At 40.2% G+C, this 27,931-nt stretch overlaps 3 protein-coding genes across 3 annotated transcripts in view; 2 read left to right on the top strand and 1 right to left on the bottom strand. All coding sequences in view use genetic code 11, as the record gives it.

Annotated features, from left to right (window-relative positions):
• The window catches only part of EGR_03064 (hypothetical protein), a gene marked incomplete at both ends in the record, with an annotated part of 5,520 nt that extends 4,482 nt beyond the window's left edge, over positions 1 to 1,038 (bottom strand). Inside the window, one exon of the mRNA XM_024492313.1 lies at positions 996 to 1,038. Coding sequence (XP_024353239.1) covers positions 996 to 1,038 — 43 coding nt within the window. The remainder of the gene's footprint in view (positions 1 to 995) is intronic.
• Positions 1,039 to 7,393: 6,355 nt separating this feature from the next.
• Positions 7,394 to 11,742, top strand: EGR_03063 (hypothetical protein; the record flags this gene model as incomplete). Its single annotated transcript, XM_024492312.1, has 5 exons — positions 7,394 to 7,450; positions 7,482 to 7,691; positions 11,062 to 11,167; positions 11,517 to 11,552; positions 11,603 to 11,742. 5 exons carry the CDS (start codon positions 7,394 to 7,396, stop codon positions 11,740 to 11,742), a joined length of 549 nt encoding a protein of 182 aa, XP_024353238.1.
• Positions 11,743 to 20,563: 8,821 nt separating this feature from the next.
• Positions 20,564 to 25,492, top strand: EGR_03062 (hypothetical protein; the record flags this gene model as incomplete). Its single annotated transcript, XM_024492311.1, has 2 exons — positions 20,564 to 21,092; positions 25,404 to 25,492. The coding sequence occupies 2 exons, from the start codon at positions 20,564 to 20,566 to the stop codon at positions 25,490 to 25,492; spliced, it is 618 nt and encodes a 205-aa protein (XP_024353237.1).
• Between the last annotated feature and the right edge of the window lie 2,439 nt (positions 25,493 to 27,931).

Genomic DNA, 27,931 nt, shown 5'->3' with positions numbered 1-27,931 from the left:
GTTTACTGAAAATGCTGGCAGAAGTAGGCCTCAGAGACGGTACTTCCGTGAAATATTCAATTTATCATAATCCAAACAAGATTTGAAGTACAACAGTGTTTTTGTAGCTAACAATGGCAATGAGTGAGGAAATTCCACCTAAGGTAGTTTTGCGCTCAATGAGTGATCAAATCGAGATCAAGAAAGCGTCAAATTTTACAAGCGAATCTAGGTGAATGATAAATTTCAAACCGAAAAATAGCAAATGTTATTGTAAGCGAAATGGTAAAATAACTAAAAATTGCTCAAATTTTGCAGCCAATGGGTTGCAAATTACTGAGGTTCAAAGGCACATCCGATGGCGGCAGCGACTCTCCCAATCTTCAATCACTGAATGTCTAAAGAAATAAGGGTGTTCTTTTAATTAAGATAATGAACCAAGTTTCAATTAGGCTTTTTACATTGACTTACAGAATGGTGGATAATAAGTTAATTAGGTATTACGTTCATTATATGGTGATATTTCGAGATCGAAGAAATTTTTTAGTTAACCTGATGCCTTCAAAAGTCGAAGTACCTTCAAATCATCGTAAGAAGAAAAGCGGATTTCTAAATAAAAAGTCAGAAGTAAAATAAATTGTTGAAATTTCTTTTTATCGGATATTTGCTTTGCATTAAATGTTATTCCACCCAGTTTAGCGGAATGCACTGACTCGCAAAATCTCTGGTCTACTAACGTCTATTTAGGTAACGCATATCTCTGATGTCAAGGAGCGGTAAAATTCCCTAGGCTCGAGGCAAACTTCCGGTCCATTTAAAATACGGTTAAGGGATCGAGCAAATTCATGAAGAAATCCTCAAAATATGGTGAGACTTTTCCCCGGCAGGCATCTTCATATTAAACTGATGAAATGAAGGAACAAAATCCAGGAAATTCTGTGCACATGTAGGATTCATTGGTAAGCAAGTATTGCGACTTTTAATCAAAACTGTGGGTATTTTCAGTTGAGCTTTACCCCAACACGAGCTTCGACAGGAGAGCACCAGATTTACAATCATAACTAAAATATAGACCAAAAACAAGCAGACATTCCTATTCCAGGCTTTATAATTTAAATGTCTTTGAACAGGAAGCTTCCCAAGGAGGCTACTTCATGAATGACTAGTTATACTCAACTGAAATCTCAAGTATATTTATCATTTGATAGACATAAAGAGGTTAGAAAAAGTTTTTAAAGCACCTACTAGAAAATGCCTCACTTTCCTAAACATGGATGTTTCATTTAGATAGCTGTATGGAATTTGCCGTGATTGCGATTGCTTATTTGATCACCGTTAACCCACATCGCCTTTGGGCTTCCAATTGGCATCCTTTCCATCATCGTATTTGCATTCTTTTGAACCAATAGGCGAATGCAGCTCGCAGAGAAGGGATAAATATGCGGTTCATTTGACGATGCTCTATCTGTTCTGGTAAGCGAGTTCAGCCTAGGGATGAGTCGGTAAGGGCGGCGGATATGAAGTGAGACCAATCTGACCTGAAAACAACTGTAGTGGAAGTGATAGATGCATTCACCCCGAGATTTGCTGTGGTCAGTGGCAAGGTATGACGTGTCTCCCATCCATCTGACTAGTGAATTAATAAAGTTGAATTGATTCCAAAACACAAACCTGATAACTATTAAAAACGTTTTTTTCTCGAAGCTTGACCTCACTTTCTGCTATGAGGCTACGCCAAGTCCCGTCGCCGCTGTGGATCTGTCACATTAACGGCGACATGGAGGAATGTCACACTTCTGTAGCATTTGTGCCGAGGTGCAGCATCTTTGAAACATTCAGCATGTCAAAATATCCTTAAAAACCTTTTATACTTCAAACTTACGCTTTACTTTTATTGGAGACATGCTGTCATGATCAAAATAGTTCTTAAAAGAGTGAATCACTGTTTTCGAAAAGAAATCATTCATGTTTTCGTCTTGAGACCGGCTCTTTATACGTAGTATTTTTATTAAATTAAGCTAACCCTTACCTACCTGTCTACTAGAAGTGGTAAGTACGACACTTGCCATTTTATAAATAGCTAGTTATTAAAAATGTGACATGTTTGTAGCCCCACGTGACTACCTGACGGTTAAAGAAGATGTAGTGTTCGGCGGAATATGCATTGACGAAGCGCAGAAGGGCTGGCGGCTACGGGCATGGCCAAGCGGCATACGCCGAGCCCCTAATTGCCCCTGAAACTACAACAAAGATGTAAACAAATAATCAAGGCATTACACATTTACATTTTTACATGCATTCTCCATACTCTAAAGTTCAAAAGCCAGGCATTTGTGCTTCGAATAAACGCAAACTGGGGGAAAAGGCTTGCTGCGCTTTGAAGTGGAGGAAAAATTGAGTGAATAAAATTGGCGCCGGGTGACAGTTTACCGGGTACCCCTTCATGTCATTACCATCCAAAAATATGGATTCACAAGACTTTTTACTAAAAATACCTCAAAGAGTTTATTCCATCAGCTGATACCAAACACCGTTTGCTTTGGAAATCCTTTAAAGTGTATTAAAAACCGGTCTTATTTGCGTGATACGCAAAATATCTCCCTACCTGTGGCAGTCAATTCATTTCATATTTTTGGAGAATTAAAGCTAAAGTCAAATAGACTTTTTCCTCTTTTAAAGTAAGATGGCGTTTGATGTGGACAGTTTTAAGGAATTTTCTAAATTCAATTTGAAAACCTAACGTTATATTTAAACTCTTCTAGTTTCCTCTTGATGTACAGGAAATTTGATAATAAGGATTGTTTTTCCCACAAATGAGGTATGTTTACGCCTTTAAAAATAAATATAAAGTGAAAGTAAACTCTTAAAACGGGCAGCGATTGAGGCTAAAGTATGCAGAATACGGTAGTCGGTTCCAAGGTAAACATTCAAATTCTCAAATTTAAAGGTCAACCACGTTTTGTCTCATCAGGCACTGACGCGACAATCGCGCTTAGAGCCAAAGTTTGCTAGTTTTACAAACTTACTGCAATACCTTGCTTGTTTGTTCAACCCTATGGCCATGGCCATTGTGCTTCCACTGGGTGGCATGGCCACCGGACCAAACTGGCAGTAGTCCCTCCGCTCCACCCTGGTGCTGCGTTTTCTTCCGTCTTCGGGAAAGGCTTAAAACGCCGCATAGCTAATTGAATTTAGTCCGTTAATTTTAAATTTAAATTAAATCATACGCATCTTTGGTGTAATTTTTTAACATTTTAGAAGCCTGGATTCATATATGTTACCTGACCCGTAATTTATGCATACCACCATGATTTTCCTCCTGACAAAATCAGTCACTACTTATTTATAATTTTTCATTAGTTCTTTTGTTATGGTGATAATTTTCTGAACCTGTATGCTGTATTTTAAAATGCTATTTCCGCCAAACAATATCCAACCGAGAGCCGATGTTAGAGGTTATTAATCTCCAACTGGAAGTAGTAGCCAACCGCTTTATTGCATTCAAAATGAGTCTTTATTTCCGAATTATCCCTCTTTCGCAGTCTAAACAATTGCCTTAGCAAACGCACTTTGGATGTGCAAGTCCGTGGGCCATTCAGAGTTTTGAGTTTTCCTGTGCAAGGTAATGAAAATAAAGATAACTGGAGTAGTCGGCTGTCCGAAAACGTCCTCTACAACCACACCGGTATGACCGACCTTGAAGTTTTAACATAAAGTCATGTCTTAATCCAATCAGTTGCATTGGCTTCAATGCTTTGGATTTATCATTTCCTCACCTTTCTATTTGCCGGACTCAAGAGATGAAACCGGTACCCTTACAGGCAATTCGACTGTCCGACCAACTTTATTACCTGTGCATTCAACAACTTACTACCCTTTTTCTCACATGGAAGTTGCAGTGCTTTCTGATATTTCAAACCACCTGGTATACCACCACGTCTGCCGACTTAAGCCAAAGCTCAATTTCGTGTTTTGAGAATTCTTCAAATTAGAATTTGTTGTTAAAAAGTTGGCCGCTTACAGATGGCAGAGGGAAAGGATTCGTCTTCTGAGGCGCATGCAAGATGCGCCCTCTTTGAAGTGTTCTCTCCACTCGAGCAAAAAGAAGGCCTTCGGGCGTCAACACGACGAAGGAGATCTGGGGGGAGGCAGAGGCAGCAGTGCGTCTTGGCAGCAGCAGCGATGGTGGTGGTGGTTAAGTGAGTCACCAGCATCTTTCCTGCCTAAAAAATGAGACTGGAACCACTTTTGCCCCGCAAACAGTCCACCATCAAGACGGGTAAAGTGAGATTAATAATCTTTATTTTACCTCCTTCAAGACAATCTCCTTCCACCTAAACTGCCTTAGTACATCTCTTCCTTGACTTTAACTAGCCATCATTATCATTATACAGATTGGAAATTAGATACAAATCCCCTTTTTACTATTTCCACCAAAATGTTCATTTGAAATAAACTAAAGTTAAGAATCGCTGTTCAATCATCTCTGCATGATTGATAAGGTTTGAAATTTGGACTTTTAAAAACCCATTTTGAAAGAATATGTAAAACACCTAACACGAATTTTAAGGGAGTCGTCTCTTTCGAACCTCGCACTTTATTGTCATCAATTATGAGATATCTAATGGAAGTTAGACTTTAAAACTAGGCATAATTTTTGATACAATGAAGGCGTTGCAACCACAAGTGTACTCCCTTGTAAAACAGCAAATTTTGGTGAGTCCCGGGCTCAATAAATGACAATGAACGAAAGCTAGTGGCTGGAATTCTATGCAGCCAGTAAAAACTTTTCCTGACGAAGACGTTCTCATTTCAAAGAAGTTGGTTTACTTGAAAGGATCTTTCGTTGTAGGGCTTAATTTAGCATTTGCATCTTATATTGTCATGGGTTTTTTGGTGGAGTTGCATAAAGCCATTGCTTGTCTACCATAAACAATTATCGGCCAAGTCAGTTACTCAACAAAGCACTTCAAATTTCAATTTGAGCGAATAATGTAATCTCTTCTCAAGGTGATGCATCGGATGCTCCCCCTGGCTTTTTCCTTATCAATCATGATAAATTTATCAGCATTCCATCAACTGCTGCTTAAGTTCTAAAAAAAGGAGTTGATAATCAACCCATTCTAGTTTGGTTAAATTACATGTTTCAAAAGCATGATTCCAACATAGCCACCAAAGCGACACCTAAGGCTCCATTTTTGGAAAAGTGGTAGGACTATTAATCCTCACAAACAAAATTCATCAATTCAAGTATTAATTATGCACAATGGTATCAAGACACAACCTCGACTTTGCCACTGACAACACTAGGGTTGACAAAAGCAGGGCTGATACAGTCATCCCTTTGCTTCAGTTAGCCACCTGAGGGTGATTTTGTTTTATGGGTTTTGATATCGCCCCTATTAGGGTCAGTAGTGGCGACGACAACTCGGCCGCTGCTAAAAGACCTTGTCAATACGCCAGAAGTACACGAGCGCGTTTGCAAGGATCTACAGCCAGACATATGATTGGTGGGACACGCGTTTCGCGCAGGAAAAAGCGCGTCTTCAGCCAATAAGCTGTGAGTGTCCAGAATGAATGTGGGTGTAGTGCGTGCACAATTTGTGATCCTCTTAGTGTTCATCTAGAGTGAAGCAAGAAGAGAGATAAAAGTAGATATATAGCCTCGAGGAAACAAGGCAGTGCATACACCGAATCACACAGACAGTCCAGCACACGCACACGCCTAGACATACGAAGGGAGTCATAAACCCGAGGCTTCAAGCGCGATGACCCAGATAGGTCTTTTAAGGAGGCAGCGGCTGTGGAGGCGGCAGGCGGGAGTGGACTTCAAAGGCCAATCCAAGACAAGCGACCGTTTGCATTGCCCTTGGCAGTGTGTATGGCTGCATTGGCGGTGCCAGAACCAAAGGCACCGCCTTGTTTTGCAGCGTACACCAGCCGCTCTCTCTCTTTTCCTCCTCCTCCTCCTCTTCCTCTTCTCGGAAATATCTTCTACTGAGGCTTCAAGGAGGGATGATGGAAGAAATGTGCCGGTGTACAGTTGGCTGTACAGCATGTAAGTTGCAGTATAATGTAATCCAGTAATAATGATGAAATTTTTTTTTGTTTCCTCTGAGTAAACTTCTGTTTCTCTCCTTATCATATCAGCTTTGTCATTCAGCATTCATCACTTTCTTGTGCTGTTGTTTTTGCGGTTTGTTTTCTCAAGATCTTTTTGCAAAGCAAGTCGGCAAGCAAGTTATCTAAGTAACAGGCAAAATTACCATCGGCAATTTATACTCTAACTTCGACCAAATGCTTTAACAGTCCCTTTTGGCACTGCTGTTTGAAAGTCACTCTCAGTTAAGCCCTTATTGCATTGTGGCATCAATAGAATGGATTTTATGCATTCAGTAGAGTAGCGTTTTAGTCAAAAATTAATCATTGCTAATGGGAAGGCGAGGCTGCGCTGTAAAATATTCATTTTAGCATATCCACAAAATATTATTTAACGAATGATGGGGTAGTAATGTATTTCAATCCAGAGCTGTGTCTACTTACAAGGCGAAACTACTTTATTTCGTTCCATTAATTTTAGCCCAACAAACTGCACTAAAATCCATGATTTCTTTGCATCAAATATCATGGAACCTTATGTTTTCACAATAAAATCCCAACTTTGAATGAGTGGGCTTATAAAATACCTACTCCACAGTTCGTCATCTTGCCGAAGCAGATGTTGTTGCAGAACAAATGATGTAGTACGCTAAATCATGATGGAACGTGAATACGTTAGCAGTATCTTAAAATCATATTTAAATACCATCTGTAGCGCACTTTTTTTCATTACGTTTTATCCTATTTCAGTCATTTATACATTTCGGTACTTTGGTGGAGTCACATCGCATTCATCTATTGCTATCGGCAAAGGTGTTCCCTGCCCAAGAATTGGTAGCATATATATGAAAAAGGATGCTTAAAATGTGAAAGAAAACTCAGAGGTAGAATGACTTTTTATTCCTCAGACTACATTGGTGCCCCATTTTACAGGTATCATAGATGAATTAGTCCATGAAGAAAGTCAAAAAGTTTTTCTGTGAACAGAAGGCCTTACCATCAAGTGCTCTTCATTTGTTTATAAGACTTGAAATAAGATTTCCATCTCTGGGGCAATTTATTTTTGAACAAAAATGTTGAATTCGCAAGCCCCTTAAGCCTCGCCGTTCGGAAGAGGGAGCAAAGAAAACACCATAGCTGTAAGCAAGCCTGCATGAAAACAAGCAAAGACAGTCGCCTCCTGGGGTGTTGCTGTTTTTGCCTTCGTAGAGTGCGCGGCTATTGATGCACGAGGGAGAGGTGGAGGAGGAGAAAGAGAGATTAGAGGCTTGCGAAAAGGCATCGGCGAGCGGACGAGGACACCCAAAGGGACTTTATGATTGATGACAATCCAGTGGAGGCGGTTTTTGAGATGTTGGTGTGTTTAGCAGAGGTTTGAAATGTATTTTATTTGTTGTTTCAAGGTTTCTCCCAATTTTAAAGGATACCTTGATGGTATTTTTAAAAGTTATGTTAAAAAGACTAGAAAGGAAGGAGTGGAAAATAGTTATTTGCTTAAAATGTATAATACGGTTGTGAGCAGGGTTGACGTCTTCCCTTTTCGTCTACAACTTGAATGGATGTCTAATTTTACTCTTGTACAAATTGAAGCACATTCAGTGGAAATTGTAAAAGTAGAATTTCTTCTCCTCGTAATGGCAAATTTTGGTGCCCTCGAGTTTTGACCCCAAAACCTGTGAGATAAAAATGGGAAGAAGTATTTATTGGGCTCTATTGCTTCATTCATAGTGCAGTAAACGTCCTGAAGTAATTGCAAGAAAGTGGTTACAGCAGACCACGGCTCCGCATGGACCATAAATATGCCCTGATAAACCGCAGATGATGTGTAGCTTGTAAAAAACTGAATAGATTACATTCCTATTTTCACCATCTTCAATTTCCTAGGGGGTAAATGTATACGCAAGAAGCTTGACTCAATCTGATATGCTTTGCATTGCACAATAAAGAGGGATTTATTGTATTAGATGATTTGACCCGCTCTCCACAGTCTACAAAGAGACAACCCAGCACTTCCTGTAGAGGCTCGAAGCCAGTCTGAGCTTCGCTGCTCAGCTGGCTATCGTTTAAAACTCGGCACCTTTCTGGTGGCCATTATCGAAGCATTGGGGATTCATATTGCCTTTGATGGCACGAAAGATGCCCTTCCCTTTTTCACAGCATTTTAATCACGATCCCCTTTATTTTTTAATATCATGGAAGAGAAGATTATTTTTAAAGTTTTATTTATTTCTCCTTTAACAACTTGAAGTCGACTGTTCATACCGTTATTTTGGTCTGTGCTTTGTCAGAGGTTTTCCATCTGAATGAATTTTGGCTAAAGGTAGGAAAGAGATGTATTTAACACTATCAAACTCTAACTTTGTAGTTAAATTGTCGACACTGCTTATTTTACTCCGCGCCCGTATTTCATCTCCATGTCACGGCAGCGTTCGATCACCTCGTATCCAACGCTTTCAATCAATGTTTAATCTCTTTTAAAGTCATTCAAAAAGGATAAAGGAGATTTCAAATTTTCTGCCAGCCCAGCCTACCGCTAGCGAACTTGTCACCAACGCCCTATTTGGCATTTTACAAAAGCACTTCTCATCAAAAGTCAGACCTTTTCGGACGTGATTAATGACCTTATTCCACTTTATCCCCATGCCCTTTTTGGAAACAGCTCCCCTCGGGGTTTCAAATTTCGGCACCAAATGAATTGTTTTTATTCTTCCTTTTTACCGCACGCAAGCATTGCCACAGTAAAAAGCACTTTCGTGCTTCCTGGGTGACAGTGGCCTTCTGGAGGCATTATACTTCCCTTTTAAACATTATCTCTGAATACCTAACGGCAACGTTCTGACTCTTAAGGGAAGCTTTGTTGTGCTAGGAACCCTTAAACTAGGTAATCAGCACTTGTTCTAGGAGCTGGCTTGGAGTAAACCTTCAAGTGCCTAATCAACACACAATAATCCCTTTCTGTATGTAGACTTAGCAGCTGGTAGTAAATACCAGCCTTAGCGGCGCTAAGTTCAATCGAGATTCTTTCGCCGTTCGGACAAAAGCCCTGGATAAAAAATCACAAATTGACAACTTAACGAGTTTAGTAATTTATTTCACTCTAAGAATTAAAGCATACTAGCTAAATAAAAATCATAAGAACGTTGGCAATGAGTAGATTGGATTGTGTCGTAGAATATCTTGCAAGTCTGAAAGAATTTTTGTCCTTTAAACGCGCTTTGCATCTTACGGTAATGTAGTAGTCGATGTCTAGAAGAATTCAAAAAATAGAATAATCGCCGTTTCTTCTGTTCTTTCCACTCACCGCGATTTTTCTTTTGGGAATTGCAGCACACACGCGCACACACGACAGCCTGCGTGTACCCACACACACACGTTTATTAGAGGTGCAAGGGAAAAAATCAAAAGGCGCCTAAAGACGCTGGAGGCTCCGCTGCCGATGTAGCTAATGGTGTCTTCTCTTTCATCACATTTCCTCCTCGGGCAACACACCCTGACGGTGGTGATGGGCTTAAGTGTGGAACCCGTGGGGGGCATTTTTGTGGCTTGACAGAGATTAAGTATTGCAGAGTGCGATCTCTCAGTCGCTCATTTATCAACCACACACACACACACACGAACACACCCCACTCTGCCTCCTTCCTAGTAGGGGATTGATAATCATGGCCCTCCCAGATGGTTTTCCCTTTGCTTCTTCCAAGGATGCTGCAGCAGCAGCAGCAGTAATAACAACAAAGTTGTTTCAGTCTCCACATACCATCCCACTTTAGGGCTGGCCTAGAGGCTAGGCATCAATCAGTGTCTGGTGTAAGCTAAATAGGCGGAGCCTATAAGATACCAAACAAAAAACAGAGACAGAGAGTGCAAAACTTTTTGATGATTTTTGGTTGATAAATCCTCTTTTTCCATAGCAGTAGAGATTGGTATACTTGCCTACTTGTTTCTTTGTTTAGCTATGGGTACTGATGACCTTAAAATTTTCCCATAGGGCACCTTTTGGAAGGAACTGGGATTTCGTTTCGTCGTGAAACAAAGACCATAACTCCCTTTAATTTCTTTTGAGGTGTTAGCATTCTTACCACTGGTCTTTTCTACTTAACATCTTGTTTAAAAATGGCGTTTTTAGTGTTGTGACAGGGTTTTACTACAAAGTCAAATCAAATATACTTAATTAGTGTATAGCGTATTGCTTTGTATTTTACCTTCTAAGTAGTATATACCAAATCTTGGGGCTCAAAACTTAATCACATTCTTTAGTAATGGGTGATTAAAAATTACCTCTTTTGTGAAAATTAGAGAACCTAGCGGAGTTTTTCATCAACTTTGATGTTTTGGAAATATTACAAGTCCTCGGAGGTATTTGAGATGCTATTATTCAGCAAAATATAAGCCCTTGTGCTTTTCGCAATACCTGCTGACTTGGGGCAAATAAGCACGGTTACCAATTAGGGACTGCGGGGTCCCAGGAACTACTAAGAAGAGAACAATTTGATTTGATTTTACTTGCTTCTGAATCAAGGACAACAAAATCCCGTCATTTTTACGATCCGATTATTTTTTAACCGTTAGGGGATCTACTTCTAGTAGGGATACAATTACCGATGCTTCCAAGAACGTGACCATTTGAATAGCGTTTTGCAAACCTGAAAGGGAGTTGTTCTGAATGTTGAGATAAAGTTACAGAGCTCATTCAAGCAAAATTTGAAAGAGCATTTGCCACGTAAAACCTCTCACTCTCCATCGCACAATCTTTTTATGTAAAAGTCGAGACTCGGAGGGCAAAACTAATCATAACCCTCCACATATTCTGAATGAACAGGAAATCGGTCCGCGCTACTCACAAAATGCCTTTTTTGTGCCAAGCATATTCCATGGCGTTGGAGGTACCGCAGTAGACACGACAATGCAGGCATTTCTCCGCCTTCACACTCTACACTTTCTTCACACCCTTTAGACTGTTCTTACGCCAATGATTGATTTCAGTAGATTTTGGGTCGCAAAAATAAAAATTGTTTAGCATTCTCGCAAACAGCTGCTACGAAAAGGATTTTGGAGGGTTTTCCGCCGTATTTGATACGAGCAGATAGTAATCGTAAGATTCATCAAAACTTGGCGGGTTGGTGAAGAACACGAAATTGAATTCCACGCTACTTTAATTACGCTTTTAATTAATTCCAAAAAAGAATTTACAACACGATACTTGTAATTGTTTTGTCCAAAGCTGAGATTAATTACCCTCCAAACCGTAGTTTGTTGCCTCCTGCCAAATCATATCACGGGATTTAGCAGAGTTGGAAGGCCTCACGGAACAGAAGGTTCGGTGTATGTGATCAGAGATTTTCACCTCACAACCGTTTATACGGTGCATAAATAATTTCTGTCCACATTGTTTAACTATATATTTGGTTTAGACCCATGTAATTTTAATCATTTTTGTTAAGGAATACCTAAGTGTTGGATTGTGAGGCCTTTCATAGGTCAGAAGCTTTGAATTTTAATTGATTTTTTATGGAAAATGAGTTTTTAGATGGGCGGATGGAAGAATGGATGCAGGATGGACGGAGAGATGAATGTGGGATGGATTCCATTGTTGGTGACAGGATTCGGAGCAAAAGTGCCATTAACAGCTGCTCATTAAAAAGTTTACTAAAGGTTGATCTCTCATAGCACCAAAATGTGTTTATAGATTCGGGAATGCGTTAAAGCAAAGGTCTTTAGACTTTTTCTAGTGACCAACATTACAGAAGAAAGCTAAAGTAAATATGCATCCACTTCCAAACCGTATTTCTGAGTCACTCGTATCGGCATAAACAATGATAATTTATAGGAACATGTCTCCAATCGCCTGGTTTTCCGAGTAGCAGCCTTAGTAGCAAGGGACATTTCTTCAGATAGTTACTAACATTTTCCCTCAAACACATTGAAAATGATAAGTGTATTTCATTTCAACAGAATTCGTCACATAAGAAAGTGGAAGATGCCTCTCCTTTGATAGTCTTTGCGAGGAATACAAAGATCGGACTCGGCTACTTTTTTACAGTAGAGAATTTAAGAGTTTGTAAGATATCTGTCGCGCATAGATCTTTTGTCCACTCGTATCAGCAAAAAGGATTCAACACAGATTTTTGTAGAACTACGAGAGGAACGAAGAATGTTACGCAAGAAGGACTGGCGATGCCAAAAGGCCACAAATCATTCCATAAATCAGTTCTCGAATTGTGTTTGGGTATGTGTGTGCCCCAAAGGAAAATGTCAACCAGGGCGAGGAGGAATGCATAAATCATTCAAGAAAAAGGTTAATGAGTGAAACTATGCCTGTCTTGCACTCTAGCCCCCTCCTCTCTTCCTTCGCCTCTCCTCATGCCCTCACCTTCCTCTCACTCTCCAGTTCTCTCTCCCTGTCTCTGTATCTATCTCTCTGTCACTCTCTCCCTCACTCGTGCCTTGGGGACTAATTTATTGTTTTTGCCTCTTTTGCTTGTCAAGACCATATCCACATGAATGTGAGCGTCTGCGTGTGTGTGTAATTCCCAGCTATCCATTTTCAATCGTGTGTGCTTTTTCTGTCTGGGATTGCTCGAGACTTCCACCTCCAGACTAATATTTTCCAGAAGAGTTTTTCAAGAAGTGGGAGATTTTCAAAGATTAATTAGCCTAGTAACCTTCCAAAAAATGCTGGGAACAAAAACGCAAAAGTGAATTTACCGGGACTTTGCAAACCGATTTTATACGAAAATTTTGTTAATAAGATTTCATGTCATCGTAGTGATTATTATTTTCTCGACACAGTGTAGGGCCTGTTGGGTTATGAATTAACTGCGATTCTCACCTATGTCCAAACAATTTACATTTTTTTCACATAAAATGCACAATTTTCTCGATAAAATACATCTGCGTGTAAGTGGCTGTAGTGATGTACCGACCTTGTTGGAGCTCTAAAATGTTCAAATTTCGAAATGTATCAAATTAAAATTACTTCTACCTTTGAATGTGTTCTTATTGCTAAACTGCATCGTGCTGGAAAAGTTTTTGTTGAATAGCTTTTGACTGTGATTTGGTACATTCACAGATGACGAGCCTAAGTTATCCAGCATATTGCGCGCACATCTGGCATCGCCAGATGATGGATTGAGCAAATTTACGCTATGTGGTAGCCTCCATCCCATTCCACAGATGGTTTAGGCCTCTCAGATCACATGATGCTTTGTTTTGCGATACCTAAGACTAAAACGGTTAGTTTTTGTTATTTATAGTGAGTAACCGTTCTATTTCTCTGCTTATGAGCTTAAGACTCTAAACTGTACAAAGAAATGACAAAATCTCGTGTTATTCACTTGATCAAATTAATTAGATAGATGTTTCGGTAGATTTTTTCCTTATGATTCATAAGTTAATCACGTAATAAAATTAGGCCTTTAGACAATTATAGGGGAATGATCTATTTGTAGACGGTGGTACGGTTGTTTAAATACTTTTAACTATTAGTGGTTCTAAAAGCCTCTTTTGGTACAAGATAATGAGCTTAAGTGCAATTTTTAGGGGTATTATGCAAGTGAAAAAAAAGAAAATAAGTACTCCTGCACCTTAAATGCTGTTGGATTATAAAAAGTTGGCCTCGAACAGTTTTGGAGAATGAATATTACTTGCTACTAAGCAATATTCAGTAGCGAAAAAACCCTGCTTACCATACTCCCTCTATTGCGGAGAACTATTCTGGACGCTTATGCAAATAATAAAAATATGCCTTATAATTTGCCCCAAAGCTCTATGATTTTAAGAACTATTAGACAGGTGCATTCCTAGGTGAATAGAAAAGCAGTTTCTATAAATTACCTTCCATAGAAAATTTTTGAGCCTTTTAAGATATAACTACTGAATCTGACCAATTTTATAGCCCTTTAACTATAAGTAATTGCCCTTTTTTCCTACTCATTTTCCAATTTTTCTACACTATAACTGAGCGAAGAAATGCATTAATAGATGCACTTTGTACCAAATTTCGACTCATTTCCCATCCCACCTAATTGCTCTGTTTGCTTCCCTATCTCCTTTTTCGAGGTCTGTTTTTAACCTTCGAGCCTTTTTAGCCAGGGAAAAGTTTTTTTATTTTGAAAAGATTGCAAATCCACTATCTGAATCCATTAATCATTCATTCCAACCCTTGGTACTTCAATTTATGGGAAACAAGGTATACTGCAGAAATTTGGTAAAGCCCTGAGGTAGATTTGGAAGGCATGTGTGAAATTCCATAGGGCATGCCTATTGAAAGTGAATAATTCTTCGTACAATGTCGTTTCTCAGTTCTTATACCTCGAGGACAAATTAAGTTTACAAAGTGAATATGTCTCAAGAAAACTTCTACCAAATGCTTTAATTTGCATCCTTTCATGATGAGAAATTTGTGAGATTTAATAATTAGAAGTTAGCTGTCAAAATTATGATTAACTCACAATTCATTTATTTTCTGTGTCGTTGTCAAACCCTATTTGCTCTTTAACGACTTTAATAGGACAAAAATTAAACAAAGGTGAATTTTCGTTTGGAGAATTGCTTTGTTGCACTCTAAAAGTGCTCTTTAATGCTTGCAGTGTAAGTTCAGGTTTAAGTAGCATTACCATGTAGCCTAAATTGTAGGAGGTTCAACGTAGTTGCTATCGCCTTATGCCGAAAGGCATGTTTGGACAAAGGGGAACTTAGGAAATGCAGTCGAATTGCGGACACACATTATATCCGAGATAGTAAAATTTCCTTACAAAAGTGTCACGGCTTTTCTCTCTAATTACAACCGTAATACACGAATATTAATGCTTTGAATATTGATAGAGTTGAGATTGAAATCTCCAGTATGGCCATATCCTAACCCACTGCACTAGTGGGCTTGAAACCTCCTATTCCAAGTGAACACTATCGACAGCTGTTGTCATCAAGAGCATATTTAAGTTAACTTTTGGCGGAATGAATATTTGACAACCGAAGGAATATAGTAAATGAAAACTCTACCTGACATGTTAGACTAGTATCAATGAACGCTTTAAAATATTTCTGCTAAATTTTACCTTCATACTTGTCAAACTAAGTGGAAATTTAACAGGCCCCAGTTGTATGCTACCCTGGCTGCTTCAAATATTTAGAAGCACTAAGGCAGCCATCTACCTCTGACTCAAATCTCTCTGCAAAGATTTTATCTTTGTAATGAGCAGCCCTGTAATTAAAGAAACGTGATGTTACTATTTTTAAACATTACCATTCGATGGTTGTTCTGTTCTTTTTATGCGAATTTGATAAATGCGAAGTCATTCCAAGGTTGTTCTAGCACATAAGAAGATCTCAGTATTCTAGGGTTATTCTTCATAATTTTATTGGAAGGGTAAATAGCAGTTTATTTCTTGTTGTTATTTACCTTGTTTGGTGTTTACTTTACTTCTCTTCTGCACAACTGTCTAAAGGATAGTGTGAAGACCTCACATACTTTGTGACTATACTTGGTGGATGGTTTAACCATCAAAATCCTCTCTGAAGCCTGATGTTAATTTTGTGCCTTTCTAATTGCCCAAGCACTCAATTCCTTCCTGAAAAAGATTTGTTTGCCACATAACCTGCCACCTTCACTCACACACACACACACACATACACCGTTGTAAAATGGTGGAGGAAGGGAGGAATGGAAAAAGAGCGAAACAAATGATGATAAAATTACATGAATGCCATTTTCCTCTAGTGTTGTTGTTGCCTCTACTGCTGCTTCTGGGGTGGGCACACTACCAGCTGAAACCCGATCAGCCATTTGATGGGTGTGGGGATACAACCACCACCCACCCCCTCCTACATACCCCCTCTCTTCCTCACCCCCTTCACTACCCTCCCAACCCCCGCTCCCTCTTTCTGTGGCGTACACAGAAGATTTTGATTAATTGCTTTAGTCCAAACGTGTGTGCACGCGCGTGTGCGTCCGTGAGGGTGAGGGTTGGGGGTGGGGTGGATGCTAATTGGCCGGTTTGCGTGGACGCGGGCACGTACGCACTTATGTGCTCTCGGGTTAAATACCACTACTAAGGGGGAGGGGGAGAAGGCTAAGAATTCCGAAATTGGGGGAACAAAATTTTAACGAGACGGCGGCGTTAATGTATTGCTGTCGGTGGGGGCGGTAAGTAATAAATCACATCGCAGCGAAGACGCTGAGCTGGAGAGAGAGAGGGCGAGGCCTCTGCTGACTTCTGCACCTGGCCAAGTAACAAGCCGATCCTAAACTCGGGAGAATTGTTGGGCACCAGGGCAGTAGGCGACCCCACGTCCCTTGGCAGCCGGTTTACACACACAGGTGGGGTATGTCAACACCCAATCGCTAACAGGAAAGGTGATTACTACAGTACATTATTTACAGACCAGAACAATGATTACACACTCTTATAGGGCATATTTTTTTAAGATATTTGCTATTTCAATCCAAATCTGCACTTAAAAATGTGATGTTTAAACATGGAAAAGCCCCACAGAACGGACTAGCGAGTGAATCATTCTTCCATAGCAGAATAATTGATAGTGATGGAATGGTAGGAGTGTGAAAACTGAAAGTAGGTAAAATTTATCATTAGTCGAGATTATGTTTTTTAGTGAGAAGCAGATCAAGAGAGGCTTTAGTTTAGCTCTTTCAGCTACACAACGTTTTGGTTACCTTTCGTCCGTTGGAGACTGAATGGAACTATTAGCCTATCTACACTGCTATTCTTAAATTTCTCAACTCTTGTCTACTTAGCCAAGATTCTTGACGCTGATCTAAGTTGGAGAGTGTCAACATCTCTTTCCATCAAAATTGATTTTCTTGCATGAAATTAAAGCCTGTACTGGTATATAGCGAGTTATTCATTGGTCTTGTAGCTAAAGATTCATCACATTTAACTAGGTAAACTTGAGATAATTTCCTGTCTCATTTCCCCAGATGTTGGGTGGAGAACACACCTCTTAACATAAATTTACAAGTTTGGAAGATTTCAGAATGCGTGTGGCGACGGTGATCCATCAACATTGAAACTTTTAGGTTATAACATGTTTAACGATTCGATGGCAGAGATCACAGTCAAACACTTGAATATGTAGGTATTTCAGTGTCTCTTTATGTGTAACGTCTGAGTTCTCTTTTGAGAAGGTGGTGAGCGGCTTCTCAGAAGACTGGGGAGGTTGCATATTCAAACATAAAGCTCTGTCAATTGCCAATCGCTGGGGCATTCTAACTCCGTTCTGATATACTAGCAAGAAAGTAGTTTATCCAAACGATTTAGAAATGTTTGATATGTAGTTCTTTAATTAATTTGAATACCTATCCACTTTTGGAAATGAGCTATATTACTTTAGAATTAAGTAACAATATAAGGGTGAGATGAGCTCGAAAGTACACCTCGGCACAGCTTAAATCTTCTGTTTCATTCCACTATATTTGTGCTGCATAGGACTGTCTCTTAAGTGAATTTCGGTTATTTTAATGCCTATACAATCATGATGGTGCTTTTCTTGCTTGGCAATGAATTCTACCAATTCCTTTGAGTCATTTAAAATCCTCTCAAATGAAGTTTAAGAATATCAAATAGCGACATGATTTTTCTTTTGGGATACAATAACTTTTACTTCGTGTTCCACATTTTATGTTCTTTTTAAAGATTTTCCATTAAAGAGATACCATTACCTCTTACTCGTTCACTCTCTAGAATGGTGTCTTGGTTTATGGAACAACTTTTATGCATAAATATCCTTAGAATTTCATACATATTATACTTTTAGGACTGTAATTTACTACCCCATATAGAAATTGCAAAAATCTTGTAAACGTTTGTGTTTTCCATTTTATTTCGAGTCAGTAAATTACATGGCTAATTTATATAATTGCAACCCAGTTGACATTAGAAGTTTCCTTTTCGGCAAATTAGGAATTAGCAAGAGAAATAGTTCATGAAATCCTAGATATAATTTTTATTTCATCTATCACTACTAAACTTTTGATGACACAATGTTTCCATGGCTTAAATGTCAGTCAGTAACTTGCTTCATTTGGGGCACACTCGCTTCCATCACGTCTATTCAATGTAGAAAAGACCGTGATTGAAAATATTAACGAATTATTTAATCACCGGTTTGCATACCGGGAAATTTTTTCTGTTTTTTTTTATTATTTAATAGTAGACATCTGCTAAGGTGTTTATTTACGTGATAGTCGTGTCACAAGTGATGCATTATTCACTGACGCATGTGACAGTGTGTGGGACCCTCCTTCCAAGATTGCAGATGAAAATACGGCGAAGCTAAGCAGATCCGCCGGACACCACGCTAAGCTGGTGACATGATAAAAACAGCAACAAGTGGGACTCGCAACGCAACTAGTGAACGTGCGTGCCTAAGTAAAGTATGCACGAAAACATTGTAAAATATTGTACAAACTAAACGGAAGTACTTGAGGTCCTTGAAATAACCATAGTTATTTAAAACGGCCGATTATGTGTTACGTTAAGAATTCCGCAGCTGTAGTCCCGATGTTCTTTCCTGAACTTGGCATCCCACACATGTTGCATGCGCCTTGTACCGGTTCATGATAACTCACTGTACTAAATTACATCTGACTGGGTTGGTTACAACAAGAAAGCAGATTTGAGACATTCTTGGTTTGAGGTTAATTTTCACTTTGTAGTTAACCAGCAGCAGCTTAATCGGCAAAATGTTGGCATATTGGAACCGTACAGTACTTGGAATGTGGTGGTTGATCTCCTCTAAGACTAGTGACGAACATGTGAAATTCTGTAATTATGGAAATTGACATTTAAAAGAGCATTTGGACTAGTAAATAATAAATGATAAGCACAGTGGAGTTTAAAGTTCCAAATCGGAAGTATGCGATCCTTGTGTTGGAACAGTTATTTGCCTGAGACTAGAATGCTTCGACTTTCTCTACTGTCATATGAATGTAATGGCTGCATCGAGTACCACCTAATCGCGGTGACCCTACATTTTTAGATAAGCAGTGTGCAAGCAATCAAATAGAGGTTTGATATGCCTAAAAGCACTAGGGGGCTAGCAAAAGGAATGGTTCAGTCAAATAAAGGATATTCTTACAGAAAAGGGCAAGCGACAACAATTAACCGTGTCCAATGGAATGCTAACGGTTACATTAAAAACGAACAAGTAAACTAACTAATAGGGGAAGAAAACAATGGTTTTATCCGGATGCGAAAACCTCAACATGTTAGCAATGCGACTCTCCCCGTGACTCCTCCGAGCACGCCATCGAGTTTGCATTAACCCGGATTTTTGCCACACAGTGCAGTCTATGTGCTCGGTAAGGAGCCTCTTCGGGTAAACCCATAATGTGGAGGCATTTGTCATACCTGTCACTCCCGACGGGACGCAATGGCAGGATACGCTGAGACCGCCGATTCCGTGATATTGAGACAAGACACAAACCGCCAGTAGTTTAGTAAATTTCAAGAAGTTGAAAGGACATTTCCTTAAAATAGGTGAAGCCTTGAACCACACTATATATTTTATAGAAATAGAGAATGTCTTGGTTTTCTTCAGGAATGAAATCGTTTTGAAACCACTTTTGCTCGCTTTTAATTACACAGCCATCCTGCAATTTGGGTGCACCACAATTTGCCTTCTAAACGGTTTCCCTTCCTCTTCTTAATAAAAAAAAAAAAATAAAATTAAGGTAAGAACATCAGAATTTGGAGAACATGAATTGTTAATTTTGGTTTTTACATTTAAAGGTAGTGAATCCACAAGCATCCAAATGACCGATTATATTCAAGGCTAAAATCCTAGCACTTACACGTTTTCCGAATCCTAAAATTCGTGCCTAGTTTCTTTTTCCTGAAAGTATGGCAAAATACATTTACGTTGGGATTCCTATGACCAACATATGACCTCGTATTCCACCCAACGGAGACTTATCTTGCGGACGTATTGTGGGCCCGTGGATGCACACATGCAGGTAGCCAAGTATGCGGGATAGCACACTTGGAAACGATGTGAACAGATATGTAGGAATTTCACTCTCATGACAGGCTCGGTGCCATGGCGTTTGGATTGCCCATGAAATCGGCAGATGAAGCCCAGTATCATGACATACTTCGCAGACGCACACTTGACGGTCTAAATTAAGTAGGCCACTTAATGCCATACCATGTCAACAGCTTTTTCCAACTGTAAAAAGTCTCTGGATGATAAAATATCAGCCAATCACTTCACCAAACACCTGGCACCTCTTCTCCACCACTCCTCCGCTCCCATTGGCGGAGGCATCCCAGCTACCAGCACGTGCGCACGAGCATGCGAGGGACAACGTTACCCACCATGACGACACTCAAGCCGCCGAAGCAATTAGCGCTCATTGGATGCAATACGACATTGAGCACTGAGCGCCATGACCAAGCTCCACACAAATGTTTTCACCCTACCACTACTTTTCTTCCTTCCTCCCTTTGTTTTCAGTAATGAGCTCCGCACAATGCTAGTGGAGTCGGGGCGAGATGATCCGGTCCTCTCGGGAATTAACCATGAGAACGATAAGGTTCTCATCTCAGAGCGAATCAGCGGTGGTGGTGGCGGTGGAGGTGGTGGCAGTGCTTACTTATTAGGGAATCGTAGCAGTCTCTATGATCCAATGCCTCCAACCATCAGTACTTCCAGTGGTGTGGTGCGGATGCAGAATCGCAAGGTGTCTGAACACATTGGGCCCGACGGCCGGCTCAAGTCGAGTATCTGCGACCAACCGAACGGTTTTCTGCGAAAACAGCGTGCTTTATGTTTGCAGTACATCCAGTTGATGGAGTCGGTGGTGCGGGGCTACTTCATGGGTCTGCGTGAATGCGAATACCAGTTTGCAGCACATCGGTGGAACTGCCTAGGATATAACCTCACTATTCGTAGTTCACCCTCGAGGAGGAAACCGGGAAAAGTGCTCCGATCAAGTCAGATAGAAGGACGCTCGAAGAGGAAACACGTGAGGACATACATGGACCGCCTCTTATCCAGCGGTAAGTCGAATTTTTGTCATCATTGCACCAGCTGTCTGGCTGAGTCATTGCTTCTGCTGGCCTTGTGTTCACAACGTTGTTTTAATGAGAGCATAGTAAATGTTATTTAAAATGCCAAAATTACCGGACTCCGTCATGATCTATTACCTCTCCAAAAGGAGTTAGAAGTATGAAGGAGGTTCAACAATATTAGGCTCTAGATGTTTAACTTAAGATAGTTTCCCATCGTGCAGGTGGAAGTAAGTGCATATCCTTAGTGGAAATGGTTTTCAAAGTACATCAAACTTTACCCAACATAAAAGTTCCAAGCAAGTAGCCCATTCACGATGGATTCAGATCGTATCAAAGCGATTTCAGAGCTATGTTTTAGTGAAATTATGGAAAGATACCTGGAGTAGAAAAGCTTCTAAGAAATTTCACAGCTATATCAAAGGGTAAATTCCTTTTTTCAAATGAAGATAGATAGTAACTTTCAGTTAACGATGGCGATCAAACAAGCCATTTGATGTACCCTTATTCAAGAGATAGGGAGGGAGTGTATCTCAATCCAACTCTGGGGATGACTGACGTTTTTGACATTAGCGGGTACAGCACGAATTAAGTCGCTTCAGGGTCCGATTGAATGCGAGACCACTTCTGAGAAATTCCAGTACAGCCTGTAGACCAATAAACCGGAAGCTTCATTCCGCAGGTCGGTGCAGGTGCCCAGACGGCGCTGTGACGAGTTGTTATTTAGGGTGGTGGATGTGGCAAAATGCGGAATTGCAATAGCCTTGACTTGACCTCCACGGTGCATCAGTGTCTGTGTGTTAGCGTGTACGATGGGGTTTAGGAGCAATAAAAAAGACTTAAATTTATTTTTGGCCGGAAGGCAGACGCATAAATTACAGTAGAGTTTGCTATTTTGATATAACATGCACCCATCGTTTAGTGGGGAGGGGGAGGGAGCCTCAGAAGTCTTACTTTTCGGTGATGAAGTAAATTTTTAAACTTTTACATCGGTTCTAATGCTTTTTACTGAAGAGAATTATCAAGTGATCCCATGTTTATTATTTCGGTTTTTTGGCGAAAACATGTTTAATTTTCGCACAAATTAGATTTCTGTAAGATCATCAAACTGTTGTTTGCTTATGAATTTCTAATTTCGTTCTGACTCATGCAAAAACTGTTGGAATATCTGATAGCATTATCGGATCTATGGTAGTCTCACCAAGAAAGGAGCTTTTTCCAAGACTGCCACACGGAGTTATTCTTGCTCGATCCTATTTATGAAAATTTAAGCGCAAATCACTCCCAAAATGCAGAAAGTTTCTAATATTTATCTGCAGACATTACTCCCCTTCAAAACACCACACAGTGAAGATATACATGTTGCATGATTATTTTAATCCGTCGATAAGAGGCCTTTTTTGTTATCCATACACTCATTTTTTCGCCAAGATAGATTATTTCTTTGGCACTAAAGGTCACTCTCTACTGGGCCAAAAGATATCTCTGTTGTGTTACCATCGTTGTGGAAATACGCTTAGTCACATTACTTATTTTGAAAGTCGCCAGTAGGCAGCTTTTCGAGGCTTGTTCTTCCATCAGAGGGGCAAATTGTATCATTCTGTAGGATTTTATGAACCTAGAATCAAAAACATCAACCCCTCGGCCACGCAAATTTTGAGATTTTCACAATTTTTTTTGGAATCCATTTTACTAGCCCCTCTAAATACTCCTTGTTCAGTTTGCAAGATGAGGTGTAGTGTGTTTGCCTGAAAAGATTTGCATTATTGCAGCGATCGCAGTTGCATATCTTTGCCGTCGGTAATGCAAGCTGCATTTTGAGCAATATTTCCACATTTTCGCTGCATATTCTATCCCATGGGACACTTTGGCGCTTTGATACATGGATTCCCATTCTACACGCGAGGCTCCCATAAATGCGTAAATTTGGCCCGGTTCCAGAGACCTGGAGCAGGCAGCTAGTTTGGTTCACCCATCCCGATGGACTGTTTTGAGGTACTGTTTGCCTCGATTTGTCGTTAATTGATGGTGGTAATTGACACTCATTCAGTTGCCGCTTTGAAAGCTCTTACTGACTCTCCAGCTCTACTCATCTCTTGAATATGTGACAGGACTTGAAATTGGATAAGCAGATTTAGAATGTCTATGTTTTGACTTAATATAGGGCTACAGGTTTCTACTAAGTGATAGAAAAGTTTGATAAAACAGTCACTTAGTGGCACATGAGACGGAGGAATGTAATTTGCAGCGGAAGTCACCTACACTAAATGAAGAGGAATGCTTCCAGGCAGTTGCCCTTAGGCTCCTCTACATCAATCACACTTGTTCATTTTTTGGGCTGAAGGCGGTTTTTTTGCTGAACCCAACGGCCGTTGCGCTCGCGGGTGTGTATTTTGGCATTCGTTTTTTTTCTGATAGCCAGCTGTTTACATCGAAGGGAGTGAGGGAGCAAGAGTGGCCATTAAATGTCGTCTTGGTGCACAGTGGAGCATCTGTGTGGTACCCTCGTACCACTCGATTCGGTTCCTCCCGCTTCCTCACTCCAACCCGCTCCGACCCGACACTCTGGCCCCGTTACAGACACACACACATGTGTGCTGGGCCTAAGTCACTGGCACATCCGTTAGAACGATTTCGGAGGCATTCTTTCGCCTGCATACCTCTATCAGCTCCTGAGGTACCTCCACTCTGGGGCATGATTAGTTAATTTTAGTCCTGCAAGACACTCTCACGGCCCTGAAGGCCCCAGTCAGCTTCTTTCTCCACAATACTACCAAGTTCGTCTTAACTTCGTAGTTTACTGAAATCAGTATTTTTCAAGACGTCGTCACCATACCTGCTTTAAAGTGTGTCACTCAATCACAGTTGTTTGTCAAGACTTAAATTTGAAGGGACTCTGTAGATCGCTTGACCAAAATGAGGTGAAAAGTCTTTCACTGGTTTTTGCATACTCTCATCCATTTCGGCGATTCAATATTACGAAACTAACTCTGTATTTTGTGATTTATTTGGAAAGTTGCGTTAGCCGATTTGGTTAGTTTAAAGGTGAATCGACTCCTTCCATCCTTCACATTACTGTCCATAGAACTGTTGATTTTAGATTTTCTGAGGCCGAAAATCTCTTGTTTAATTTGCAGACCGACAAAATCTACTTGCTAGCAGTGATAGGTCGGAAAATTCATATAAGATTACAAGTGAATAAAATATTTTTATGTGATTTGTCAACTACTTTGGTGGTCTGATTTTGTCCAATTTAAGTTCATATTTTGCAGGAAATGACTGAAAATTTTACCGCTGTTCGTCGGCCTTCTAGGACCACTAATTCTAGTGTCTTTTAGCGGCATAATTCCTTACAAAATTACTATTCACAACACTACTGTTGTTCCTAAATAAGAAACTAGGCGCTAAATTCAGTAACCAACGACGTTACCATGATGGGTGTGCCATTATTAAAAACGTACTACATTGGTGTTGAATGGGCTAGTAAAAGCTCTAGCTGAATAAAGCACACGACGTTTCACTAATCCCTCTATGTGGATCGTTCTTCCACTACAGTCGTCCACTTTTAGCGGATTTGATGCTAAATTCTTCAAAATGTGCTTTGGAATTTCGTAAGCATCTTCAGTTGGAACTAAAGGTGAACCTATTTTAGCATACTTGGACATTTTACATCTTCCACACTGTAAGGCTATTTAATATCATATTTCACGCAATCGGTGCTCATAGAACCGATTCGACTGCAGTGTTTCTAGATAGAAAAGCCTTGTTAAATCTGGTAGCCAACACCTTTCACCTAACAGCGAATTCTAATTTGGATTGCATTATATGGTGAGCATTCAACCTGGGTGTGGAGAGATTCATTAATTTTGAGTGGAACTAAAAAATAAACTCCGTGAAATTTGTTGACAGCTTTTTACTAGAATCCCCAATTAGTTTTGAATCGATTCTATTTAATTATTTGTCGTCCTCTAGGACTCTTTGCTTATATCACAGTGCAAGATATGCGGAGTTTATGCCTTGACAATTACCGCCATAGGTCTAATAAATCGGCAAGAAGTTGTCATATCTGACTGCTAACAAATCTCATCTATCAATCCAACCAGTAAGACTACCCCAAATGAAGAGAAATTAATTTTGCGAATTCCGCATTAATGCCCCTTTATCACATTGACCTGCATTCAGCGAATACAAAGTAAAATTTTGATAAATGGGCTTGAAAGTTAAGCTGATACTTTTATTTTGACCCAAAGCTGAGTATTCCCCATTTTTCTTTGTCCTTCTTGGATCCCTTTCTACATCTAGGTTCAAGAGGACTCGATTTCATGGTTTTGTGGGACGGTCAAACAGTTATTGCTGAAGGCACTGCTTCAGATTTGAGAACCGGCCACTAGTACTGATGAAATGGAAACGTAAAAAAGCCCTTTCCGTTGTTTGTGAGTCCACTAATGGATTAAGGATTTGAGCTAAGGGTACGAAATTTAAACACCTAACAGTTGAATATGAACTTTTGCTTAAAGTAAAGTACACCGACTTGTCTGAACATTTCATGAGTATCATCAGCCAGTTCAAGGAGGAAACTGTTACATCATTCAGCTTTCAAAGCTCTATTGTAGCCCCTCAAGCTTTGACCATAAGAGGCATTGGCCTCTTTTTTTCTTTTAATCAAACCTTTCAGAGCCTTCAATGACCTTCGAAATAACTAGATTCGGAAAAACTTAGTAGCTAAAAATTAGTGCTAACTTCCTTGAACTAATTTTTCTGTCTACCGGTTGTTTATTGTGATCACTTTAGCCTTGCTAATTGAATCTGAGACAGTAAAGTTTCATGCGGATGCTGCATTGCAAGTACTTTCCATGCCATAAATAACACATCCGTCGGATTTACAAACAACGGAAAGGGCTCTTGTACGTTTGCATTTCATTAGTACTAGTGGCAGGTTCTCCGATCTGAGGCAGTCCCTTCTGCAAGTGGGACGACTTCAAGCCTTCTCAATGTTGAGTTAATTGGGAAACCGTAACAACTTCTCCTCTAGCAAATGAGAGCATTCCATAAGCGTCTTTTCAATGCCAAGTTTTTCTATAAATACTGCTGTGCTTAGTTGAATTTTTGGTTGCCAACATGACTAAGAAGGGTTTTGGCGTGCCCCTACTTAATGCAGAAGTGCTGGTGCACCTTGTTTACGCCCTCATGTCAAGCAGATCGTCGAAAACATCCCCGTGTACAAAAGCGCCTACACACTTGTCCATGATTAATCGCTCTCTACGGCATTTTTGTCCTCCCACTAATTCGCCTCTACTTCCAACAGAGGCCTCTTTTCGTACTCTTAAAAAGGTTCAGTTCAAATATGAAATTGCAGGGCAGAGGTAGAGGCGGGGATTCCAACCCTATTTTCCGAAATAGAGAGAATGGAGCGATTGGTGCGCGTACACTTGGAGGTTGTTACCTTCGGAGTCACCTATGGAAAAATGGCTTTGCAGACTGTTTTTGGAGCTAGTAGACGCTAAATAGTCCTCATCAGCTTCAACAACGGCACCGAACTTTTTCAAGCATGACATATCTTTTAACACAGAGTAGTAGGACACAAAATCTGATGTCACTTAAGCTGAGAAAGTAGTATTTTGCAGAGCTGAGAAAAGACTGGGTGTGGGATAAAGAATGCCCTTTCCACTAGCCAAGATAATTTTTCTAGCCTTAAGGGTAGGGCAATTTAATGATAAAGACTAGTGTCCGCTTCCTCCCCGGAGATAGCTTGTTATGGTCAGAGGCAAATAAAAGAGCTATTTCACACTGGAAACACTCTCTTAGCTTGATAACTCAGACAAAATGTAACTCAATTTCTTAAAAAAAAATATTCCAACAATTGAGGCAATTATGTTATTTCTTAAAACTTGTGGAAAAGTAATCACCGATAGGCGGGTTGTTTTTAACCAGATGAAGAATTACGACGTTTGCTATCACACGAATTTGCTGTGTTGATTGAAAGCTGATGTACTAGCAAATCTCTGATTGGCATTTTATTAGCAACTTTAGTCTCCCTTTAGGGGCTGCATTTCGTCCAGTGTCGATTACGTGCTGTGGTGGACCCAATTTCGAAATGCTCTTTTCCCAAGAAGTCAAGACGATAAATTCTGTTTAAAGTAATCAAGAAAAGCTAAGTAGACTAGTCGGCCGCTACTTTTTACTTGGAGTTATGCTGTTAAAGTCTTAAAAGAACGTAAATACCCTCGGGTTAGAAAATCTCTGCAAGCATTTTATTTTCCAAAACTCAATTAGTCCTCTTGTGATAGGATTTGATGTAATCAATTTACCGGGCCTAAAAAAGGCATCGCGTACATTTGACCCTGGAGGAGAGCATGTCAAGCAAGTGGTTCAATATCAACATAAACCGTTGATAACTTAGATGTTTCTGTCTCCCGTCATGCCATCTCGACTCAGTCAGATGAGATGCCCAAGGGGACTGAGCTGCTCTTTAGTGTTCAAATATTGTCTGCATCGTGCTCCCTTGTGCTATCCAACGCCATTATATGCGCGCCGGTTGACACAAGAGAAAGGCAGAGGGCAGAGTTAAGGGGGATAAATTTAGAGACCGTTGGCGAAGGGTGACTCACTCCACACCGCTGTTAATCCTACTACTCCTGCCATCGTCGTTGTCGTCTTAGCCGGTGGATAGCGGCTACCGTCAAAACGCCGACACATCCAACAACAGAGTAGTCATTTGTGGGTTGCGTCTCAAGAGGCCCTCTCGGTGACCAGACCACATATTGGACAGGCGCTGGAAAAGGGGAGTGGGGTCGGAAGGACGGAGTGACCCTTGTTACCTCCCCTGATCA

The sequence above is a fragment of the Echinococcus granulosus genome (genome assembly GCF_000524195.1).
Source record: "Echinococcus granulosus chromosome Unknown EG_S00015, whole genome shotgun sequence".
Taxonomy (NCBI): domain Eukaryota; kingdom Metazoa; phylum Platyhelminthes; class Cestoda; order Cyclophyllidea; family Taeniidae; genus Echinococcus; species Echinococcus granulosus.
Note: the sequence above shows the minus strand (reverse complement) of the source record. Positions and strands in the feature narration are given on the sequence as shown.